At 35.6% G+C, this 22,843-nt stretch overlaps 1 protein-coding gene across 4 annotated transcripts in view; it reads left to right on the top strand.

The window, feature by feature from the left end:
• The first annotated feature begins 116 nt into the window (after positions 1 to 116).
• Positions 117 to 22,843, top strand: part of LOC120626229 (V-type proton ATPase 116 kDa subunit a1) — a 51,366-nt gene continuing 28,639 nt past the window's right edge. The window contains exons 1-5 of one of the 4 annotated variants that reach the window (XM_039893640.1): positions 285 to 401; positions 3,604 to 3,783; positions 5,805 to 5,933; positions 10,676 to 10,764; positions 11,676 to 11,714. In XM_039893640.1, coding sequence (XP_039749574.1) covers positions 285 to 401; positions 3,604 to 3,783; positions 5,805 to 5,933; positions 10,676 to 10,764; positions 11,676 to 11,714 — 554 coding nt within the window. Of the gene's footprint in view, positions 402 to 3,603; positions 3,784 to 5,804; positions 5,934 to 9,557; positions 9,644 to 9,986; positions 10,034 to 10,675; positions 10,765 to 11,675; positions 11,715 to 22,843 lie in introns of all 4 variants that reach the window. The other 3 variants (XM_039893643.1, XM_039893644.1, XM_039893642.1) reach the window with 3 other exon arrangements.

Below are 22,843 nucleotides of genomic sequence, written 5' to 3' on the forward strand. Positions count from 1 at the left end.
TTACTGTGCTGCATATGTACATTGATTATTAGTATGTTCATGCATTGTAAAAAAAAATTATTGGGTGGATCGAGATTCGAGGGTGGAAAAATTTTTTTTTAGTATGGTATCCTCGCTCAAATGTCGCGTTGCGCACGAATGACGAGTCTGCTCACTGGAAAATCTTATTGATCGATTTCCATTTTATTTCGTCGCCGCCGAAGTCCGTTCGCCGACGGATGCGTCGGACGTAGTTATTAGATTGGTTTTATTTTTCCGTGAATTGTGATAGAAAAACCATCAAAATGGGGTCGTTGTTCCGCAGTGAGGAAATGACTTTGTGTCAGCTTTTTCTTCAGAGTGAAGCAGCTTATGCATGCGTGTCCGAGCTCGGAGAATTAGGGCTGGTGCAGTTTCGCGATGTAAGTATAATACGCCCCTTTCCACTACCAGATAACCACAGGTAAACTTCAATATCTTCGTCTAAATCTCCTACATTCGTTAGAGGAATATGCCTGAAAAAGAAGAGAAAGTCTTGGTTTTATGACCCAATTTCGCCGTAAACTTAACTGAGACCTCATTTTAAATAGTTTAGGAGATACAATAGATATATACTAGAACAGCTTCAACATTTTAATTATTTATATATAGTGAGTTTATTACAAATTTGTATACTAGTATTTTTATACCTGTTTTGATAACAAGCCTATAGTTACTAACTGTCGTGTTCAATGATATATTTTATTTCATTATGGCCTTTCAATAGCTATTCTTTTAGTTAAGTATATCAATGATACAGAATAAAAAGAAAGACTTAATTTTGATTTAAGTATTTTAATGATTTATAATCAGTTGAATGTTTATTGTTTATTTTGTTATTGAAGCACGAAATCATGCATGCTACTCAAATGTATATATTTATCTTTTGGAGCACCAGAATGTGTTATTTCCACTGCCTCATCCTCAACCACAGTAAATTTACACAAGCTTGGAAGGCATTTAATAATTCAAAATTATGTATATATATTATTGGCTCTCAGTGCCTTGAAAATCAGAAAATGCCACCTACACGGATTATTCCATGCCATTTCCCATCATTGGGCTCTACTTGTGGAATTCCATGCCACTTCCTACCTATGGAATGTCTTGTGGAATTTTATATATCTTTACAAGCTTCAGTGATCAATAGGTCCAACAGGGTATTGACCAATTGGAACCCTAATTTGCCTTTCTCACAGTACATTACGCACATACGTTACATTATTTAATTAAATTTATTTTAAAATTGTATTATAAATTTAACATTATGTATTGTGCTGAATAAATTGAAATTGTCATGGTTATCATGAAGTGCCACTATTTTGTTCAGATGTTATGGCTTTTGCCACTTGTCCCTACTGCCAGACATCCAATGGCGTGCACAGGGTTTTTGACCAGGGTATGTATAAAGGAGGTAAATTGTGTAAAATGGAAAAATCCTTCCCCTTTACGAGTAATACAAAATTTTTAAGGTATGCAGTTCTTTTGTGCATGTATGAAGTGCACGCCACTGCAGACATCCCAGTTTACTTCATGCAAGGGACTTCCACAGTGGATTCAATTTGATCAGTCCATCAGAGGGGTGACCTTTTGGCACTTGGGTGCCTTACACCTTCCCTGCACATAAATGCACTCTAGAGTTGTTAATCGCCGGTTGACATGTTTTTCGTACACGGAAACATAAGTATTCAACTCTGCACAGATGGTGAAATTATTTATTCCGAGTTCTTGCAGTAGAGCACATAAAAAAACTCTAAAAATACATAAATCAGCGATATTAATTTACGTGTTCATCTTGATTGTGCCAAAATTTTGTCACAACCATATAAAGAAACTTAGTAATTATTTAACTACATTTAGTTGATATACAATTGTATGCTAACATGGGTGAACTCAGCCTTGAGTAACCATTTTCGGAATTTCAAAATAATATAAACAATATGTTAAACCAATAAGTTTTTCCATATATAGGGCCTTATTAATAAGTGGTATATAGTTGGAATATGGGCTGAGGCCTTTTTCTCTCTATGTGCTTTACTAATAAACATTATATAAGGCCGGAATAGTTAAGCAGTGTTTTGACACACTTTAAAGAACAGCATTTGTTAAATTTCAGAGTGCAAAAAACCACTGATTAACTATTCTGTTGGTATTAAGGCCCATTCAGTAAGAAAGTTATCAGCCTACATTAATATCCCACTTCTGGACACTGGCCCATTCCTATAGATAGAAGAAGAGAAGAGAAGGTCATAGAGCTCCACTTCTCTAGTATGGCTCAGATTCTCTTGTCAGGTGCTAGTAATAATGACCATGATAGATAATTTTAATTGACATATCAACCAATGCCAGTGCACTGCTTGACATAGATCTTCTATACAGAGTCCACCAATTTCTACCATTTTGTGCTGCTTGCTTCAAAGCCTGATGACAACACAATTGATGCGTTATCTCAAGAAGCCAAAAATGCACTTGCCCAATATTTCTCAAATAATATATGTATATATAGTTTTAACAAAGTTAAAAAGACAGAAAAACCTTTAACATCAGTGACTAATAGAAGGTGTTACAGCAATCAAATCATGTGATTTGATTAAAGTAATTAGATCATTACCAAAATATTATCAGCTTATGAAAAAAATGGATAATTAATCAGTAAATACATCATTTACTGATAAATTTGTACCTACCTCGATATTGAATGTACTGTATGGGCAATACATATGTGTTATTATTGTATACTTATGTCACATTTACAGCATTATTCTACTTTTGTTGGGTATATACAAAAAAAAAAATCATCTCATACCTAGATCTCAAAGTATAATAATTATTTGACCTTGCCATTTAAAACCTGATTTTACAGTTTAGAATGATGTATTGTTTTATTTTGGTATCAGGAAACAGAATAAAGACAATAAAATTAAAAATGGAATGTATAAAATATAACATTATCCATTCAATCTTATTTCATCTCTTTCATCCAAACCGGGTCTAACTGCAAAAAATAAGCTTTGCTGAATAAATCATCGAATCGTGTGAACATATCTCTGGATTATTTGGTCACACGTTGTTCCAACTTTACTGGCCAAAAATATCTTTACTGCTTCTTATTTTGCCTAGTTGCTGTGAACCATTGGATAAGTACATAACTCGTATTGGTATTAGCTGGAATTATAGTCGTGAAACAGCCAACCGGAAAGCATTGTGATCCTCACATTGTCACTGTCAAAAGTAGCAGTTTTTCTTTACTTCGTTATGTCTCTTCCATAGTCGTCTTTATCAAAATCATTAGGTTCATTACCTGCATATTACAAGGCTCGGTTCTCCTCTTAGAATGCCGTAGGAGAGTTAAGGGACTAAATCCCTAGTTTACCACGATGACCAAATTGCGGATCGGTAGACTTCGAACGTCTTTGAGGACAATATAGAGAGCTTTCAGGCATAAAAGTTTCCTCACGTTGTTTTCCTTTACCGCACAAACTTAAAAAGTTTGAGGTGCGTGCCGAAGATCTAACTCGAACTTGTCGCCCTTTACTATACTCAATACTAAAGCGTAGCATAACTTCAAGTATAATTTTGTAACAGCTCAACCCAGATGTCAATGCATTCCAACGCAAGTTCGTCAACGAAGTGCGACGGTGCGATGAAATGGAACGCAAGCTCCGCTACCTCGAGAAGGAGATCAGGAGAGACGGAATACCGATGCTGGAGATACCGGGTGAAGTTCCCGAAGCGCCTCAACCGAGGGAAATGATTGACCTTGAGGTGAGAAAAACCAGAAAAGTTAAATTAAGATTTATTGTTTACGTCTAGATTCATCCGTAATTTTCCAACATATATTGTCAGTCTTTACTGACATCATACATTAGAAAATTGGTTTGTTTGCTTGTCCTTGCTTAGCGCCCTAACCAAGCGACCAATCAACTTAATTTTTGGCATACAGTTAGTTGAAGGACGGTATATTAATAGATTTTTAGTAAGCGGTTTCTACGGGATTTGTGAAAAACCGGAATCAACGCGTTCGAAGAATGCGGGAAACAGCTAGTCTTTTATAAAATAAAGTAGGTGTATGATCCCTCCCCAAGAAGCTAAATCTAAATGCCCAATTATTCTTCAGTCGCCCGTTACGTAAGAGAATTCGGACGAATTTTCTTGCGTACCTACACGCAGATCGTGTAACCAGTTCCCATAAAGGTCGGGAGCGCTATACTTTGACATGGAGTTATTTAAAAGGTGGATTTAAACAAGTTATAGAGTAACACGTGCTAGAAAAGCTATAAGTATTTATTTAAATTTTGTGTGCCAGTCTTGTTCAATACTTTATGAAATTCGCTTGAACTTGACTATTCAAATATAAAATCATTGATTTGTTGTGCTCATATAAGAACACTTATAATATATTCTAAAAGTTTATAATTCTCTATGAGCATTGATAAATCATTATAATATTTGTTTATTAAACGTAGTTACAGATAAAGATAGGTGCATGTTTGCTAAACCATGATAATAAGATATAACTACAAATTAGCGTTTAGCATTAACTTCCGTTATGCCTATAAAGTGTAACACGCGTGGCAGTCGTTATTAATCTTTATGAAGGCCGTATTATGATAACTTTGAGCACAGTAATAATACAATGATATTTAGGAATAGGGCGAAAGTATATAAGTATTCAGTCATTACAGCGGCAACCGGCTTCGCTTTCATCCCAATACAAAATCGGTTGATTATTGGATGATCGGACATCATGTCTTATAGATGAAGATGCTAAAAATAATGTTTACAGTGGAAAAGAGCAATTACTAAATTACTGGCCGGCTTCTAGAAGGGGATGTTTGAAAAGAAAATGCTTAAAATCTATGTATACCTATACCAAGCGATATCTATCTGAAGCAAAATATAAGTGTAATACTAAAGCCAATTTCTAAGAGTTATAATTGTTTCCTATATGAATAATTATGATCACATTCTAGCACCTGCTAGTCATAATTAATGGTGCCCTACAGCTTTGCGAAGAATATCTTCTTCCACCACCATGAAGCTGTCATCTCGTTCCTAGAACCATCGCCTATAAACGAAGAAACATTTCACAGGGCATGCAAGGAGCACGTCCTGCATCATGCCGCCCTGTGTCCATCAATTTCAGGCGTAGGTGTTAAGCCTGATGTACCAGAAATAAGCATGGCCATATTACTTGTCCAGACGAGCTCTGGCACAAAAATCTCACCTACTAATAACATTATGTGTATGTGTACTGGCATGTGTTTATTATTTTTTTGCAAAAATGTTTGCGGTAATAAAGCAAATGCTTCGGTATGTATATTTAATTATCCTTGTTTACAGAGTTTCAAATTCAAATTCAAAAGTTCTTTATTCATGTAGGCCTACCACAGGCACTTATGAAGCGTTCATACATATATGTTTGTATGACGATCGATCGGCGCAGTTTGCAGCGACCCTGCTTTCTGAGTCCAAGGCCGTGGGTTCGATTCCCACCACTGGAAAATGGTTGTGTGATGAGCATGAATGTGTTTCAGTGTGTGGGTGTTTATATGTATATTATAAGTAGGTATTTATGTATTATATTAATAAAAATATTCAACAGCTATCTTAGTACCCGTAACACAAGCTACGCTTACTTTGGGGCTAGATTGCGATGTGTGTATTGTCGTAGTATATTTATTTATTATTATTTATGATTACATAATTGTAAGGGGATGGTGATAACTTCGTTTTTAGAAAACAATACCTACGTTTCAAAACTAAATTAATATTTTTTGCCACAGGCCACATTTGAAAAGCTTGAAAATGAACTGCGTGAAGTGAACCAGAATGCGGAAGCATTAAAGAGGAATTACCTCGAGCTGACCGAGCTCAAACACATTCTAAGGAAGACGCAAGTATTTTTTGATGAGGTAAGCCCACACCTGTTATATCTATTTAGCCGTTGAAGATTTTATCGTTTGCGGCTGTATTGTGAAACTCTTGATTGCTAGAATTGCAATTGCTGGCATTCGTTCTTGTTGACTCTATTTCCTACCTGCATTAGGTAATTATTCTGACAGTTGCTAAGTTTCGGTGAACAGTATTATCATTTATATAAGTTATAATGATAACGTTTGCAGATGTAATTTTTTTTATGTAGACCGTGTTATAGACCAATCATATTGTGTCATTTACACGGGAAATATATTCTCCACCCGCTATTGGTGCGTACGAATTAAGGTGGCGCTGTTTACAAATTAAAGTATGGGATAGGTTTGTTATTTTATGTTATTGAATCAACATGTTCTGTATTTTATTGATGCTTAAAATCGTTTTCATTCAGAGTAAGATTTCTTACTCCTTTTACGCTAACGAACATTGTCGATGGAGCTTATAAAATTATTAAAATGTTGTTATATTTTTCTAAAAATGTCCCGACGGTAGCCTGTCAGAAAACTTACTTAAAACTACAGTGCTGCCCCCGACGCTGTCTAATCGCTGTCATCAAAAATAGCAATATGTACAAGAGTTTTGTGTGGAGAAACTTGACATTTCTGTATTGAAGAGTTGTCAAATTTGTTTAAATATGTTGTCAAAATACACTGCGCACGAGGCTAAAGCTATCCTTTTTATATTGCTTTTTTAAATTTAGCCTTGTGAAATAGAGTATACTGAAGAATCGCAATAATTGCACACAGTATAAACGGTTGGCAATACAAAGACAGTTTTTCAAATATTGTGACTTTTAATCAATCTCACAAATACCGTTTGGCTGAGATTGTTGACGTAAGTTCTTGTGCTCATGGTTATAGTCCGCGTAAACACCGGAGCTTTTCAACGACAGCTAGAGTCACTACAAGTGCAAACGGACTGACTTGTCGTTTAAAAAGTTCTTACAACCAGGCCTACTAAAGATAAATTAATTTTGATTTTATTTGATTTGTTGTATTTACGCTTCTAACGTTTTTTAAGATTTCTCACACTGACATTTTTGTTATTTATTGAACACTTAAATGTGGTTAGTTGTAGCTAAGATTCTCCTTCCGTTGTAGTATGAAAAAATGCATCTTTATTGATAAATGTTGCTATACGTAACAATATCTTAAGATAGGCGTGAATCCGCCGCCGCTTCTTCTAATTGAGAGTTTAAACAGGATAATGCGGCGCAAACTTGGAAATAATTCAGATAAGGATTTCTTGTACAGACACATAAACTGAGTGCCAAGTGTGAGATTTTCCACCTACGTTCACTTATACGATCGATCGAAAGTTAACTTCGTTAAAGTTACCATATAATGGTATCGGAAGAGCGCCATCTAGTTACAGTACTGGATAACCGTACTATCACTAGGTGCCTTTTTCGATACCATAGTAAACATAGGTGGAAAATCTCACACTTGGCACTCAGAACTGTTAGTCAGAAATGCACTTGGTGATACAAAAGTCACTCAACGGTCTTCGTGAGATAGACTGCACAAGGACTTAACAATTAACTGTTTATCGATGTAACTTCTATAATATTATAATCGTAATCTATGTAATATTTGTTGTTTACGTAAGCCACCTCGTAGTGTATTTCAGACTTGTAAATTAATCGTCCAGATAAGATACCGCAATATCCTTGCGAGGCAAGACGTGAAATTAATTATGATAGTATCAAAGTCATGTCTCGTATAGCTACGTCAGTGTTCCTAGTGTAAGTTTTCATAAGCTTACAAACTATCGTTACATTACAGACAGAAGAAAGAAGTCAATTAACGTAACTCCGAATGTCACGTTAGTTAATTCGAAAACTCACACAGAGATCTCTGAACGTTTGCAGTTAATCTGTTGCAAATTTTAGTTTGGAGAATTCTAAGAATTTTCAAAATGTACATTCATAGCCCGCGTGAATAATAATATTGCTGATCTCGACCTAGCACCAAACTTCTGAGATTTTAGGATATTAAATTAGTTTTGCCTTTCATATTTTTTAACCTATTTATAATAATATAATGTTATGAAACTACAGTACAGTTGGGGCTAACAAACGACGAATGTAAGTAAGTAAGATTACAAAATAGAGGGAAAGGTTTTTAAATTTTTCACGAGACGTTGTTTAGTTTCATAAACTATTTTGTCTAAACTCACTATCGTGAAAAATCACAGCAAAAAAAATTAAATTATGTCGTCAAAATACAGAAATTCTACACACGTGCGTACGGCTAGGTGAACAACGTGCGAACGTAAAATATGGTCTTAAAGAATCTCGTTGGTCGAGCCGCAGTGCAAAAATTTACAAAACGCTAGCCAATTGTAGAAGAGTGTTTATCAATCGAAATATTGCAATTATTGCATTGATACTATCCAAGTATGGTGCTAGGGACTCTTTGAACCCTAAATCAAAAGGGCTAAGCTGTAAATTGACTACGTAGTATTTGATGGCGTAAGTTAAAAGAATGTGAAGAACATATAATAAAAAGGCTTGAAAAAAATTACGTTTATGTTAATATAAACAGTTGATGCCATGCTGCTGTTGTAGAAAAAAACTAGCTCCAAAACGATGAAATTTATTTATTCAATCATTGGTGTTTAGTTTTAATCATTTTAATTAAGTTCTTATTTTTTTTTTATTCGTTTTTAATGTTAAGCGGATGGAACCTTGTCACAGTCGATCACAGATGACTCCTGTACAAGCAAATGAGACATAAAAAATATCATATAAATAACTTTATTATATTGTCATTTTTATTATAAACAATATTATTTAAATATTTATTACAAGCTTTCACTCTCCGATTCATCCCGTTATACGAATGGATCTTTAAAGATTCATTTATTAGTGATTCTGGACCCAGCAGTTTAACAGTCAGACAGTGTTAGTGTTTTATTAGTAAGAGTTCGAGAGTTTTTAAGTTCTACTTATGGTTCAATAAAAACTCCAAAATGATGGTAAACAAAAAAACAATAAACAACATCTAAACGTTTCAACTCACATAACTGTGTAACTGAGAAAGGAACACTAAAATTTGCATAGTCTATCAACGTTACTAAATTACAAATTCTGTCATTTGCTTAAAGTTCCTTCCGCTCAGCATTTCAACCGGATATAACAAGCAATGTTTCATAAAAAAAAAAAAAAAAAATATACGAGTAAGCCCAGAAAACGTGAAACTACTAAATAACTCACAGTACACTAAATCTCTTCGCACTGCCTCTCTGTTCAGAGTTTGTTAACACTTTCTGTCTATTAAAACTGAGGGCGTGGGTCTTCAATTAAGTATGACTCGTACATGTGTAGCGTATTGCAATTTAAAATAAACCCGATACACCGTTAGGTGTCTTTAAAGAGTTTCTAAAAGTGCAAAGTCAATGTCTTATTTTTAGTTCAATCTTTAATTATTCAATTTGATTGGCTGCTAATTGTCAGTTCAGTAATTGATTCGAATGTTCGGTGAGACTCGTTGATAATTTCGTTTCCGCTGGAATTAATTCGCCATTGGTTAATTTAAATGTGACATTGACATTGAACGCGTAACTGACCTTGGCGTCATTTCGGCGCTTCTGTACACAAGATGGCGGACCCGTCGCGCGAGGAGGAACAAGTGACGCTTCTGGGGGAGGAGGGCCTCATGGCGGGAGGGCAAGCGCTCAAGCTGGGGTATGCAGATTAACTTTAACGCCGATCGTAGACCAATCTTCGCGCGCCGCTAGCAGGCAATTTTGAGTGCTCAAAATTCTTTTGCCTTCATCAGTACCTTATCCATGCACAATTCTTTTAATTAAGTCATTTTTAAGTTCTGAAATTGCTAATTAAGGAATATCTAGGTTTTTGGCACGATCAATACTGATGAAGTCATTACAATTTTCTGTATTGAAAAATGCTTTACTTCAGCGCGTGATGATTGGTGTCTGATCAGCTTCACTGTTCTCCGACGTGCTCTGACTCCTTCAGGGGTGACGACAGGAGTCAGAACAGGTCTTGAGCGATGTTATCTTTCCAGCGCTTGTACTGTGACGCTGATACGGGAGTCTACGGCTCACCACTCAGGCAAGCATTGGAGACAGCCCGTTTATAGTACATTATCAAATTAACACCTCTATACTTCTTGTGTGATGGAATGATAGCTTAGTGTAGCACAGACGTCACCCTATAATTCCGAATTCTAATACGATGCTTATCAATAGGTTTAGTCGAGCCCCCTATCGAGTGCTAATCGACTGCTGCCTGAGTGAGTTTTTAACTAACAACGTTTGTCGAGTACGATTTATTTTTGAAGTCCATCTGCGTGATTTAATACGGGTCAACATCTTTTTCCAAAAATCTCTCCGTTTCCATGCCGTCATGCTTTCTGTATTTGTCATATTTGCATGCCATTATGAGTTCGTATTCATTATCGTAGAAACACTTTTCACATTTTCTTTTCCGAGTACCAATATAGAATTAAGAAATTGTTAATCAAAATGTGTTAAACACTTTTGTAGATGTTGTAACTACTAACACAGTAAAAGCTTTATTGAATATAAATAAAATTTCTGTAAGCAATTAAAGACGCGTTGGCGCTAATTTTTTTACTACAACAAGCAATCAATTCTCAGTCTTATCATGGACATCATCATTATAATTGTGAGTTCCGCTTCTTGTCTTGTGACGTCATTGGGGCGTTTGTCTACATATGTATTTGTCCGCTAGCACGAGGGTGGTGCCAATACCACTGAATCGATGACGCGCGCACTGATATCCGACGACCCCAACAGACATATGGGACAGGTGCAACTAGGGTATGTATTCGTGTGTACATACGGCACTAGTTGACGTTGAATTGCGGCTGATCAGCAGTTTTAATTTAGTTCCTTCATACGATGGAGTGGTAAATTTTGCTTCAAAGGCACTAAAACATTTCTTATCGCTAATGATTACATCATTTGCATCAATATTAGTCTTTATAGAAACAACTGCAAAATAAGTTTTCGAATTACTGCTTTTCAGCTCCACTTCAAGTCGATAAAGGAATTGGCTTAATCTCCACCAATCAGATGATCTATAAAATACGTTAAATGTAGCTAAAATCTAACAATTAACGTCGACCCCTTATTATTACGATGTATAATCCATCCAATATTTCACACAATCTTGACATCTTTATTATTTGTATGTTTGACAACAAACTACCTCCGATGTAAATATTTACATGAGATTAAACTACGCCACTTTGGGCAATGAAATATGAATATAAAGTTTCGTTTCTGTCTCCTTAGGACTACGTCTCTATCTATGATTGGCATGTACAAGTTACTGCATACTTATTAATCTGTAGAAAAGCTAGTCTTTGACAACGATTGATTCTACAGTGTTGTTAAAATACTAATTAAAAAATGTCAAATTGCATGCTTTCAGCTAAATTTGCAAAATTTCAAAGACTGCTCAAACTTTTGCTCAAACTTTAGTGAAGTTACATAGGACTAGTAATAATAATAAAATTAATTGACCCAGCTTTCCAGATATCAAAGAAATTATGAACTAATTTTCCGTACCTTAGATTTTGAAAGCGACCGTTAAATATAAAAGATAGCAACATTATTTAGTTTAGCCGTTTTATTTAATTGTTTTAATTTATAAGTTCTTTGATACAAATAATTAGATGTAATACTTATGACGATTTGCTAAAATGTTTGCTTGATTTACTCCCTAGTTTTCGGGATAAACAAGAATCCTTGGAATTCCTGCCTTGGTTAGTAGTTTACAATGTAAATACGTAGCTGGGATGTTGTGTGGAAATCTGGTTTGTGGTGTGGCTGATGTAAGGTTGACGCTTGTGTGGTTCTGTTTTAGAAATCGTTGAAATTGAAATCGAGAATTCTCATTTTCCGCTATTTTCAGATATTCTAACATATAACTTTATTAATATAGACTCTTAGATTTATAATTAAATATATAAACTAAATTCATATTAGAAAAAATCAAGTGCCATCTATTCGAATTATCAAGTGGCGCGATTTATCTGTTAGCCATATAATTATATTGAATGAACTTTTGCTACGTTACGTTGCACGAAGTCATTTTTGTCATATTTCCCCCTTTTAATATAGGTATTTAGACTATTGTAGCTTTTTATCAGATCAAGATTATTTGTACTAATTTTGCTATCGAATAATTCGTTTATTAGCATTACTATTAAAATATTTTGATTACTTATATTTTCAGTTTTATAAGGATTTACGTAATTGTTAACGTAATTTAACACCTCAGTCTAGATATTATTTAAGAATGACATGTGAATATAAAATCAAAACTTAAATAAACGTGTAGAGTGCTTTGTCAAATTATCTACGCTCCTTGGTGCAACGTGGCATCGTTTGCAAAACGATATATTTTGTTTAGATTTTTACTAGATAAAGTAGTATAATTTTGTCTAATATAACGAGGCTGCATCATATTTACCCAATGATGGGAGTAAAGTCACTTTGTCTACCATATCGCCGAGTGGCTGATTTAGCAAAGATTTCCTCCGTGATAGCCAGAGAGTTAACATTGGATTTTCGCTGGTTCTGCAACTTCAAAATGTATTTAGAATTTAAATCAACTTTTCATAAATCAATGTTTCAATGAAACAATCTATTAAATGAGTAATTCCGTTTCTTCAGTTTCAATTTCAACGATTAAATTAACTTTAATCTTAAAACTGTATCGACATTTTGCTTACTAACACTCACTCTATCACTATGGTATCACTAAGCGTTTCTTCGTATGTATACAAGGTAATTTGGACTTCAAGAATAGATAACGGATTAGGTGCGACAATTGTAAATGCTGAAGGTATTTGTGTTTCGTAATCACACGGTTTCAATTCGTGCTAACTTTAAAAATAAAACGTTTGCTGCGGTGCCTCAGGATGTCACATTAAATGTGTCAAAGCAGTGCCATGACACCTAGAATTTAATTTTAATAACTATATGCAACACGGCAGACCCGTCACATAAGGGAAAGACAAGAACGTATGAAGCGTCCGACTTTTCGCAGAGTTGTGCAATATGCGTCTTGAGAGCGACCAATAATAAGATTAGTTTAAAGCGACGTGCCTTATGATTGGTCATAGTTCATGCACGCCACTGCGGATGGACATCTTGGTCCTGCACTTATCTGCCGCGACGCACCTGACGGAAGTGTGACGCAATGCGTACTGTTCCTTGTAATACTACTTCTACATCACGTCATTGCAGTCACATGTTTAAAGTGTCGTTCTGCGGCAAAGCTGCAGTAAACGTTAAGTTATATTTATGCTTATTATAACACCGATAACAAAGTCCGTAAATTTGAAACATGTGTTTGTAATCGGTGAATTTTGAACGTTGTCCCTTTTAATAGTTAATTTAAGCTAGAGTTTACTAGATTACCTTGGTACGAAGTTTATTATACTTCGGAACCAACTGACCCACTACGGCATGGAATATTTAAGCGATTAAGAATAGATCAAAAGTAGTAACATTTAAGTCGAACTTCCAGTAATACTGTTTAAGGTTCACGTTTTTGTGATTTTGTACAGTCGGTTTTATTGATGTTGTTATGATATTAATTTTTCTGTTTTGAAAATCCTTGCCGTGCTGGGACAGCAAGGATAATATGCGTCACTTATGATCACATAAGGTAGAAAGACCTTTAAAATTTGAAATTGAAAAGTGTAAATAATTAGTTTGTCTTAATGTCTGAAAAAAAGGACACACGCGTTACATTTCTAGTATTCGTAACTTTCGTCATATTCTAAAAACCAACAAACCCCGCTTACGTTAGAATATTGTGTACAAATATGGGAAAAAATCTAGCTTTGCCAATGTATCTGTCTTGTATGGGTTGTTTAGTTAACAGTTACTACTTTTAGAGGGGAATTTAAACTAGAGTTCACTTCAGCGAGTGTTTCTCAACTTGCCGGTAATAGGATCCTTATTGTAAAATTAAACGCGGCATTTGGTGATACTTTCAAAACCCTGTGACTACGAAAACATTTGAATATACTTTTTCTTTTCCGAATCAAAATCTAACAGCGTCTTGGTACGAGTGTATTAGTTATTAATGTTTGTTATTTTTATTCTTCTATTTTGTGTTTTTTTTTCAGTACACTTACAATATTCATTCAGAGTTCTGACGTTTGTGTTATAAGCGTTATTTTAATCCGGAGCTTATCTTTGTGGGCTATCGAACAAAAGCGTTTTTTTATAATGACCGAAATTGCCAGTATCTCAGGAATTTATTACCGATTTGAAAAAAGTTTTTAATGGAAGATATCATTGGTCATATACATTTTAAACAAACAAACACCAATAAACTTAATAAACATAATAAACCTAATGAGCGTGATGTTTAAACACGCTTATTTCTAGAGCTACCTTATTTAAATAAACCTTTCCGCCCGTTTATTGAGGAAGGTTTTAATGGATCATAGTACCTAGTATATTATTATTGTTTTACTTTTCAAATTTCACTCTGGTGAAACTATTAATGTATTGGATAGAAGCAGGCGTTATTCATTGTAAAGTCAACATTTCCTGAGGATGCTCCGGTTTCGGAGCGAAACGTGCATAAAGGGTACATTGCCGAAGATCTATTTGGTGTTTAGTATATGGATTCAAGAAATTATAAATTGCACCATACAGATTCTCCTGCTTTTCGCGAATTATAGCAAATTAAGCTTAATTTTTATACTATTAGTGTATCTTATCTTAGTTTGGATTTCTTCTTCTGCTTAGGTTTACTATCAAAATTAGGGTGGCATTTAATAATGCATCAAAACAACAGAGGAGTCGCCGTAAGTAGCTAATTATTTCAAAGTTAGTTCAATCTAGCAAGGTGCCCGCAAAAAAGCTTCCTTTTCTCTTGATTCAAAGTTGATCTCGAGCTGACACTATTGTAAATTGTAATCTGGTTAAATGTCGTAAGAATCCAGTGTCTTGCTATATTTGCGGTAGGTATTTTGTTAGACGACCGTTGTATCCAAGAGGCGTTTAATTTTGCATCACAATGGCTTCAGAGAGGCGTCAGTGTCTTTTAAACGGCTAACAAAGAGCTATCACATTTATCTATGCCTCGTTAGTCATGCAGAAGGGTTTACAACAATGCATAGAAAATGCGGCTAAATTTCAAATTATATCGCCATATATTGCCAGCTTCTATAGCTTGATTCGGAACGGTCATTCCTTAAATAGTTCGTGAGCTTCACTACATACATATGAGGAATTTAAATTGGCCAGATTCAATGAGAAATTATTGAAATTATTTTTTAATTGAGTTTCATAGACATTTATCAGACGAAGACTTTCTGATTGCTCTAATCATACCTCGATGAAGTTAATTAATGCCGACTTTGAAGAAAATGGTCTATCATCGAACCCTGTAGGTAGCAAATGACCACACGAGACGTTACACAGAAAACAGAAGTTTTGGTAAAGATGGATAAATTCTCATAAACAGTTGTTTTGACTATTTTTAGTTAAAATTTTTCTCGCAAATATGAACTATATATATACGAGATTCAACTTTGTTTATTGCGATGAAAGATAAGCTGGCAACTTGTAAAACTGGTTTTGACCGAAAACGAATTACAATCGTCCGGACATAGTGTCCTAACCCCGAATCTTTGCTACGAATGTGATATTCATTATCAGGGAATAGGAGAGAGGTGTGCAATAACATTTAATTTTTTTGCTTTATCTCACTTAATATGTAACACTTTGCCTATTATACATTTCTGATATTTTAGGAGAACACAGCGTTTAATTGACCCTACATAGTATATTTGCACGTCACTCTGCAGGCATGTATGTTTGTTTATGTTTATGAAGTCCTAGTAGTCAAGTTGAAACAAAAGTAAGTATGCTGTTAACTTTACTGAAAGACATTTTCAAGAATAATGTTTGTTATACTCAGATTCCAATCAACCACATTTATAAAACATACATGTCGTTTTCTCAAATAAACCAAGAAACAGATCTTACCAAGAACAGAAAGGACTTCGGTCGGTCGGTCAGTGGCTAATAAACAAGTGCCGGAAAAGTATTTAGTTAAACAAAATGATACCACGTGATCAATAAACTGCTTAAAATGTTTTTCCGGTGTTTTTATATGTTTTAGTCTATCCTGACCTAAGCGGACATAAATTGTTCAAAAACATTTAAAGTTTACATTCTACGTCGTGACAAACCCATTTGCGTTAACGCGCAAAGCATGTTAATATCTTTTTTATATATTTTAACGATATTCTGATATTTTGAACAGACAAAATATTACTATCCTTCTATTCACAGTAATCTCTTCAAGTTAACACAATCCTCGTGTTTGATAACGTTATATAATTTATTGGTCAAACTCTGCGATATTAAAGGTTATAACACCACGTGGTGTCGAATGTTTTCGGTGTGATTTATGGTTTAAGTGACACTGTGAGATGGTAATAGTCCGGGTCAAGTTTTTAGTGGCACGTTTGGAGTTTTTAACGCTGTGTAGCTAAAGTTTCACGACAACAAATATAATTATTATCATCTGAACTAATCGACGGCAATTACAATATTGGTATTCGTAGGTTTTTCCATATTGTTGTGAACTTTCACTTGTGTTAAACGGCTTTCTGCGACTTATTTTATATCATCTTCTTTGTGGTTGATCTAGCAGCACTGCGTTTTTGGTAGTTGTTGCCATTCCAGGACTTGAGAACTCTCAAACGCAATCGGCTATTCAGCACATGCTGCTTTACGGCTTTCCACCTGTTTAGCTCTAGTTCGTTCTTCTTTCTACTAATTTTACCACGTAGAGTTATTCCAAGCATAGCTATATCCAACGCCTTCATATGATGCTAAGCAAAGAATAAAGCTTGCTTGATTTCATCTTAAACCTAAGAAACAGCTAATACGAGACAAAATTGTGTGTCCGACATTAATCTATCTTGTTTTAACTTCAACTTTGATTGGGTTAAACCAAACTATATAAGCCAAGCTAAGAGTCAACCAGAATGGACATTCTGGTTGACTCTTAGTTTGGCTTAAAACTTTTAAGTCATCAGTGATCATTGGTAACTTCGCTGCGCGATAATTTTGTTCTTTATGCAGTGTATTCAACCTTGAGATTTCAGCTTCGTTTCATCGATATAATAATGCGTTAAGCTCTGAATGAATACTGTAACTTGTAAGCATCATTATAGAAGAAGGATGCACCAATTTACTCTGGAGACATTGATATTGATTTTGTAACACGACCATTTAAAAAAAAATTGTCGCCAATAATTCTCCGTCGATAAACAAAATTATAAACATTACCACCTAATACTTTTAAACCACTAAAGTAATCTTCAAATCCAACCACATCTTAAAAACTTTTTTGAGTTTTTTTACTATGTTGTTTTAAGGTACGGCGATCGTCGGGTCACTGACATCTATATGACCCAAGACCTAGTATCTCGGCATCTGAAGTCTTTTGAGTTAATAGATACAGTTAAGTAGCGTAAACGTGGATGTATCTACTATTAGCTTATTATTTTTAGCTTGGAAACTTTAATTTTCAACCTACGGTTACTTACATTCTAGACTCTAGATACAGTTACCTATTTGAAACATTCAGGTTCTTTGACATACCAGATGTGACATATATACGTCTCGCGACTTATTATCATGATATGAACTAGCTTCTACATATCTGCGGGTTCTTTAACGACTGTTTAACTTACTAATAAGGCAACTGTTAATAATATAAAATCGTTTTCACTGTATAGGGGCTGACAGCGCCCTTGGCATAAGGCATGGCTCGCTTCACGCTCGTTATCGTTTCACGTAGGGTCCAAACTTCGGCGCCTCGCCGTGTGCAAAATACGAAGATTGTCGCCGCGGTTTGCTCCTATCGTCGAGCGATGGAAAATTGATCGATGAGGATAGGAATAGGCAGGAGACAAAAGTGAAGTCCCTCGGTTATATCCCCTGACAAGGTGTAAATTAACGTGTCTATCTACAAAAGCAGAGCAATAGGGAATAGGAAAAGTTTGTCCCCGTTTATGAGACGTAAATTATTTTGATATTATTTCCATCTGTGCTCGGAGAGTTTATTAAGCTATTATATATAAAGCACCTTTCCTATTTGGGGTTGGCCCTTCTGAGATTGGCCCGCCATTTTATACGGTCGTGCCATTTCACACACGTTTCCAGCCCAGGTGGTTAGTGGACGTCCTCTGCCTCTTTTGCCTTCATCTATAGCCATTAGTAGCTGTGTCATGTGGCTTTTGTTTCTACGTATTTTATGCCAGCGCAATAGGCCCTTCTGTAACTTACGCTGTCCTTGTATAACTTTAAAGAGCCTAGGAATTTTGTCCAATAAAATGTTGTCGTTTCTCCGGGAAGAAAAATGTCTCCAGCATATAATAGCCGTGCTGAGTAGTGGTTAAGTTAGGTTAGGTTCGATTAGACGGGTGTGGGCTGGTGCTCACTATGTCCAGCCGTGGACGTTGAGGAATGTGGCTTGTAAGTTCAACTAGAAAATATTTACGTTTAACAGCGTATCACCCACAAACGAAGGGTAATGTTTTATTCGTATTTGAAATTCTGACGTCATTAACATTCTAACTGCGGCCTTCGGGCGAATTCGTATGAATTTTAAAATCTGAAGGGATCCCACGTCGTCACGTCCGTACAGACTGACTTGGTGATGTGCCAAAATGAAACGAGGAAAGATCCCCCATCTTACATAATTTTAAACTTTTTAACGAAAGTTACATTCGAAATTGCACTCAATTTCGCGTGTGCCAAATAGCAAAGTTAAATAAAGCAAGATGTCCGAAAATCGGACAGTGAAATTGCGCTCTTAAATTTTATGAGTAGGGTTCAATTTACGTCGATACATGCTTTTGAGGAAATCAGAAATAAACCAGACGAATTTTATCTGTTTGCAGATTTCAAAGGTGTTTTCCCATTAATTCATGCCAAACCTGAGACTTATAAATCGAAAATTAATTTCGAATACATTGAAGTTATAAAATTATATTTTGCCCGCGGCTTCGTTCGTGTCTTTCTCTATGTCCTTCTCTAAAAGTTATTTTTACATCGGAAACAGTTTCTTTTTTAAAATTGAAAAGAATGCACCTTTATGATAGGGTACTTTCTCTATGATAAAGGTATATTGTTTTGGAATACATGCCATTAAGTGTGGAGATTGGAGTGGAGAAAGGCAAAGCAAAAAAAGGGGTGTATCTTTTTGTTCTATTAAGCTTTGTCCTTTTTTGGCAGTACCCGCAGCGGGGATCATTAATAGCCTATTTCCGGTAGAGGCCTTCCAATCTGTTCTGATCATCATTATCAACCCATACTACTAGGTATATAACTGCTTATGTCTTCTATCTATCTATATATATAAAAGAGGAAGTGTGTGGGTATGTTCCGTATAGGCTTCGAAACGGCTGGACCGATTTCAATGAAACAAATCCGGGAATCTCCGGATTGACCTGGCAAGTAATCCTGTAAAGTTTGGTGACGATCGGAGCACTCCTATTTTTGAACTGTCAAATACAGCTTTTATTTACTGTGATGATATTCTATTGTTGGGTGTACATGGGTGTAGATAATGATCTTCACCCGCTCGAGAAGAGAATAGAAGAGAATTAATACGGAGAGAAATAAATGATTTAATATATTATGAGACTTAAATTAAAAATTTAATGATGTAAGTTTATTGTTTAAATAAAATAAAGCAAAATCTAGCCCGGCGAAGCGGGCTGGGTACGCTAGTATTTTATATATACCAATAAACTCAATATGTGACGCGTAGTTATGGCAGATCAGAATACAGTTGTCACCTTCTTCCTTTGTCCGAGGAAGCTGAAGGAGTATAACGGAGCAGCATCCTCTCTACTACTACTACTGTCTACCACGATCACCAACCCTTCTGCCCAGCGTGGTGATTCTGGACCAACTTTCCTTTGGGAGAGGACTTGAGTCCTGCCGTGGACCGTTATGTTCACACCACAATCGATAAAAGTACGCGCGGCGCGACGTACGTGACGTAGGCAGTAACTTCGTAAAAACAATCATTACTCATTACTTCACGTGATTATATGAATAGCTGTCATCGTACTATCATGTCTACTGCCTTATACATATTTATAGTATGTTGGTGTGGTAACATTAAGCCAGTAAATGATATTAACTGTTTAAAGTATTAAAAATCTATATGTTTATAATACCTGTAAATATTTTAAGGAGACATGTAGGGACATCTTTAAAAAATTACAAATATTGATATTTCTGTGATCCGTTTGAAAAAATAATTATGGTAATTTCACATTAGACTAAGATGTGAAATACCAACATCGAAAAAAAACCAGAATCTTCCAACTGGAACGACGATATGGGGGTACACCAATGAGTCACGTAGATTGTACTAATAAAAGTAGGTTGCTACTTCAGATTATTTATAGCTACAGTCTCACAGTCCAGACGCAGTCCATATATTCTATATTATTGTGTGACGGTTTTTTCCCGTCTGCCATTTGGCTGTGAAACGTGACGTAAGCAAGTAACTAATTTGCCCGTGTCTTTGACTTTTGACGTAACCCAACATTCTGCTATATCGAACGGCTGTTGGACGAGATCCAAGTATTTTAAGTCACATAAGGACTCGTTTTGTCCTTTTTATAGTACTTCAGAATTCTTTCAAAGCTTGACCAAATTATAATGACCTACTACTGATTAAGTGTTGATTATTTATTGATACATAGCTCTGAATTGGATTTGTACCGTCTGCCACTAAGAACGTGACGTAACCAATTTTCCCCACGTCTTTGACATGTGACGTAACTCAACTGCTGCACTGAGCGGGTGTTGGACCAGACCCAAGTGCTATAGATCCTGCTTCATAATTCTTTTAAAGCTTGATCAAATTAGATAAAAAGATTAGAGAAATATAAGCAATTTAAGATGCATTTGTACGGTAAAAATACTCCGATTATTATAAATGCGAAAGTTTGGATGGATGGATGGTTGTATGTTTGTTACTCTTTCAAGAAAAAAACTACTAAACCAATTTGACTGACTTTTGGAATGGAGATAGATCATACCCTGGATTGCACATAAACCGCAGGATTCATGAATAACCAAAAAGCTGCGTGCGAAGCCGCATGCAACAACTAGTTTATGTGTGCAGGGTACAGAATCACGTTCAAGACGCCGTCCAGTTATATCTGTGTTCTTTGACACTGTTTTGTCCCGTCTTCAACATGGCTGTGAGACACGATTTGACTCGCGACTTCGACTTATGATTTGCTTCATTTAGTTGGTCTTGGACGAGTCCCAATTGATATTATTACGAGGATTTTTTAGATTATATTGCTTTCGAATTTATTCAAAGCCCGGCTACATCATTTTTTAATCCACCATGAAGTTCGGAAATTTGAGTTGTCTACTTCCAAATCTAAGAGCACTTTAAACTTTCGATTCCTGCAAAAATTTGGTAAAACAAGCTAACCTGCCGTGATGCAGCGATGTCCACATTCGAAATCTTTATGCGAGAGGTGGATTGTGCCCAGCGTGAGGACATTAGTAGATTGAAGACGGTTTGGTTTTCCAAGATTGTTTATAATTTTTTTTATTGTTTTAGCAGTTTTTTCGAGGATTATCTATGTCCCAAGAAATAGCTATTCTAGATAGCTAAAACTCACAATAAAGTAATTTTCCGTCACCAACTGAATATTAGTATACACACATAATACAGGTAAGTTGGCCATAGTACTATAGAACAATGGGAGACCTTGCATTATTCTGGCTCTTCAATCATTCACCGTGTATGAATCTAACAAATGTATCGAAACTTTATATTACTGGCGGTATTGGTGAGAATAAATTACGTGGGCAAGCTCGAATGCAAAATTCTCGGTACCATGTTTCTGTCCAAAAAAACTATCAGTAGGAAGGTTAAGTATCTCCTAGTACTAGGAGTTAGGAAGTAGTTTTGCGATATCTTGAATGTTAAGCTGTAAGCAGTTGCGTGCAGCGTCCTTGACTAAAGTAGGCATAGAACAGGAAGATGGCAAGAATACGAATGCCTTTCTTCTAATGCATCTATAAAGTCCAAGCTCATGGCTGTCGGTCTCGGTTCTTTTCAATAACATTAAATACTTAAGATTGAAAACTAAGAGTTTCGTGGTTCATCAACATTTCTTAAATATAGTTCAGCATGTACATACCACAACAATATTTTGGGATTTGTCGATATTTTGACCCGGTTGCATGGATCGTGGTCACGACGGCTTGCGGAGGTACGAGATGTCAAAATGGATGTCACGGGCAGAATCTGTCTTCGTGTTCTCTTGTTGGTATTTCACGAACTGTTTGGCATACTACACTAACAACGCCACTTTTAAATTGAGAAGCTATACGATGCTTTCTAGGTTTGCATAATTCTACCACTGGATTCACACGCTTGTTAATTTAAAACCGTCCTCACGATTGAGGTTTTGGTGCTTCTATATTTAAGAACTATTTAATACTTATTGAATCTTAACAGGGTTGGAACTCATAAATTAGTGACATCTGCATATCGTCTGCGAAAGGTGCAGAAGTCATTTGTGGGACTGAGTATACGCTTTTATAATATGATTCCTAAGGTAATTTTGGACCTACCAATGCATCAGTTTAAAGAATGTGTTAAAACACATTTATTACAGCGAGGTTATTATACAATTGATGAATTTCTTAATGACAAGGTTGCTTGGAAGCATCCGGCTCCGCTTTCATCTCTCACAACATAGAAAAATGAATTTTGAAATGTAAAATGTAAATTGTTAATGTTGGAATAGAGCAACTGCTGAGTTTCTTGCCGGCTTCTTCTCGGTAAAATCTG

The sequence above is a fragment of the Pararge aegeria genome, chromosome 9, assembly GCF_905163445.1.
Source record: "Pararge aegeria chromosome 9, ilParAegt1.1, whole genome shotgun sequence".
NCBI classification, from domain to species: domain Eukaryota; kingdom Metazoa; phylum Arthropoda; class Insecta; order Lepidoptera; family Nymphalidae; genus Pararge; species Pararge aegeria.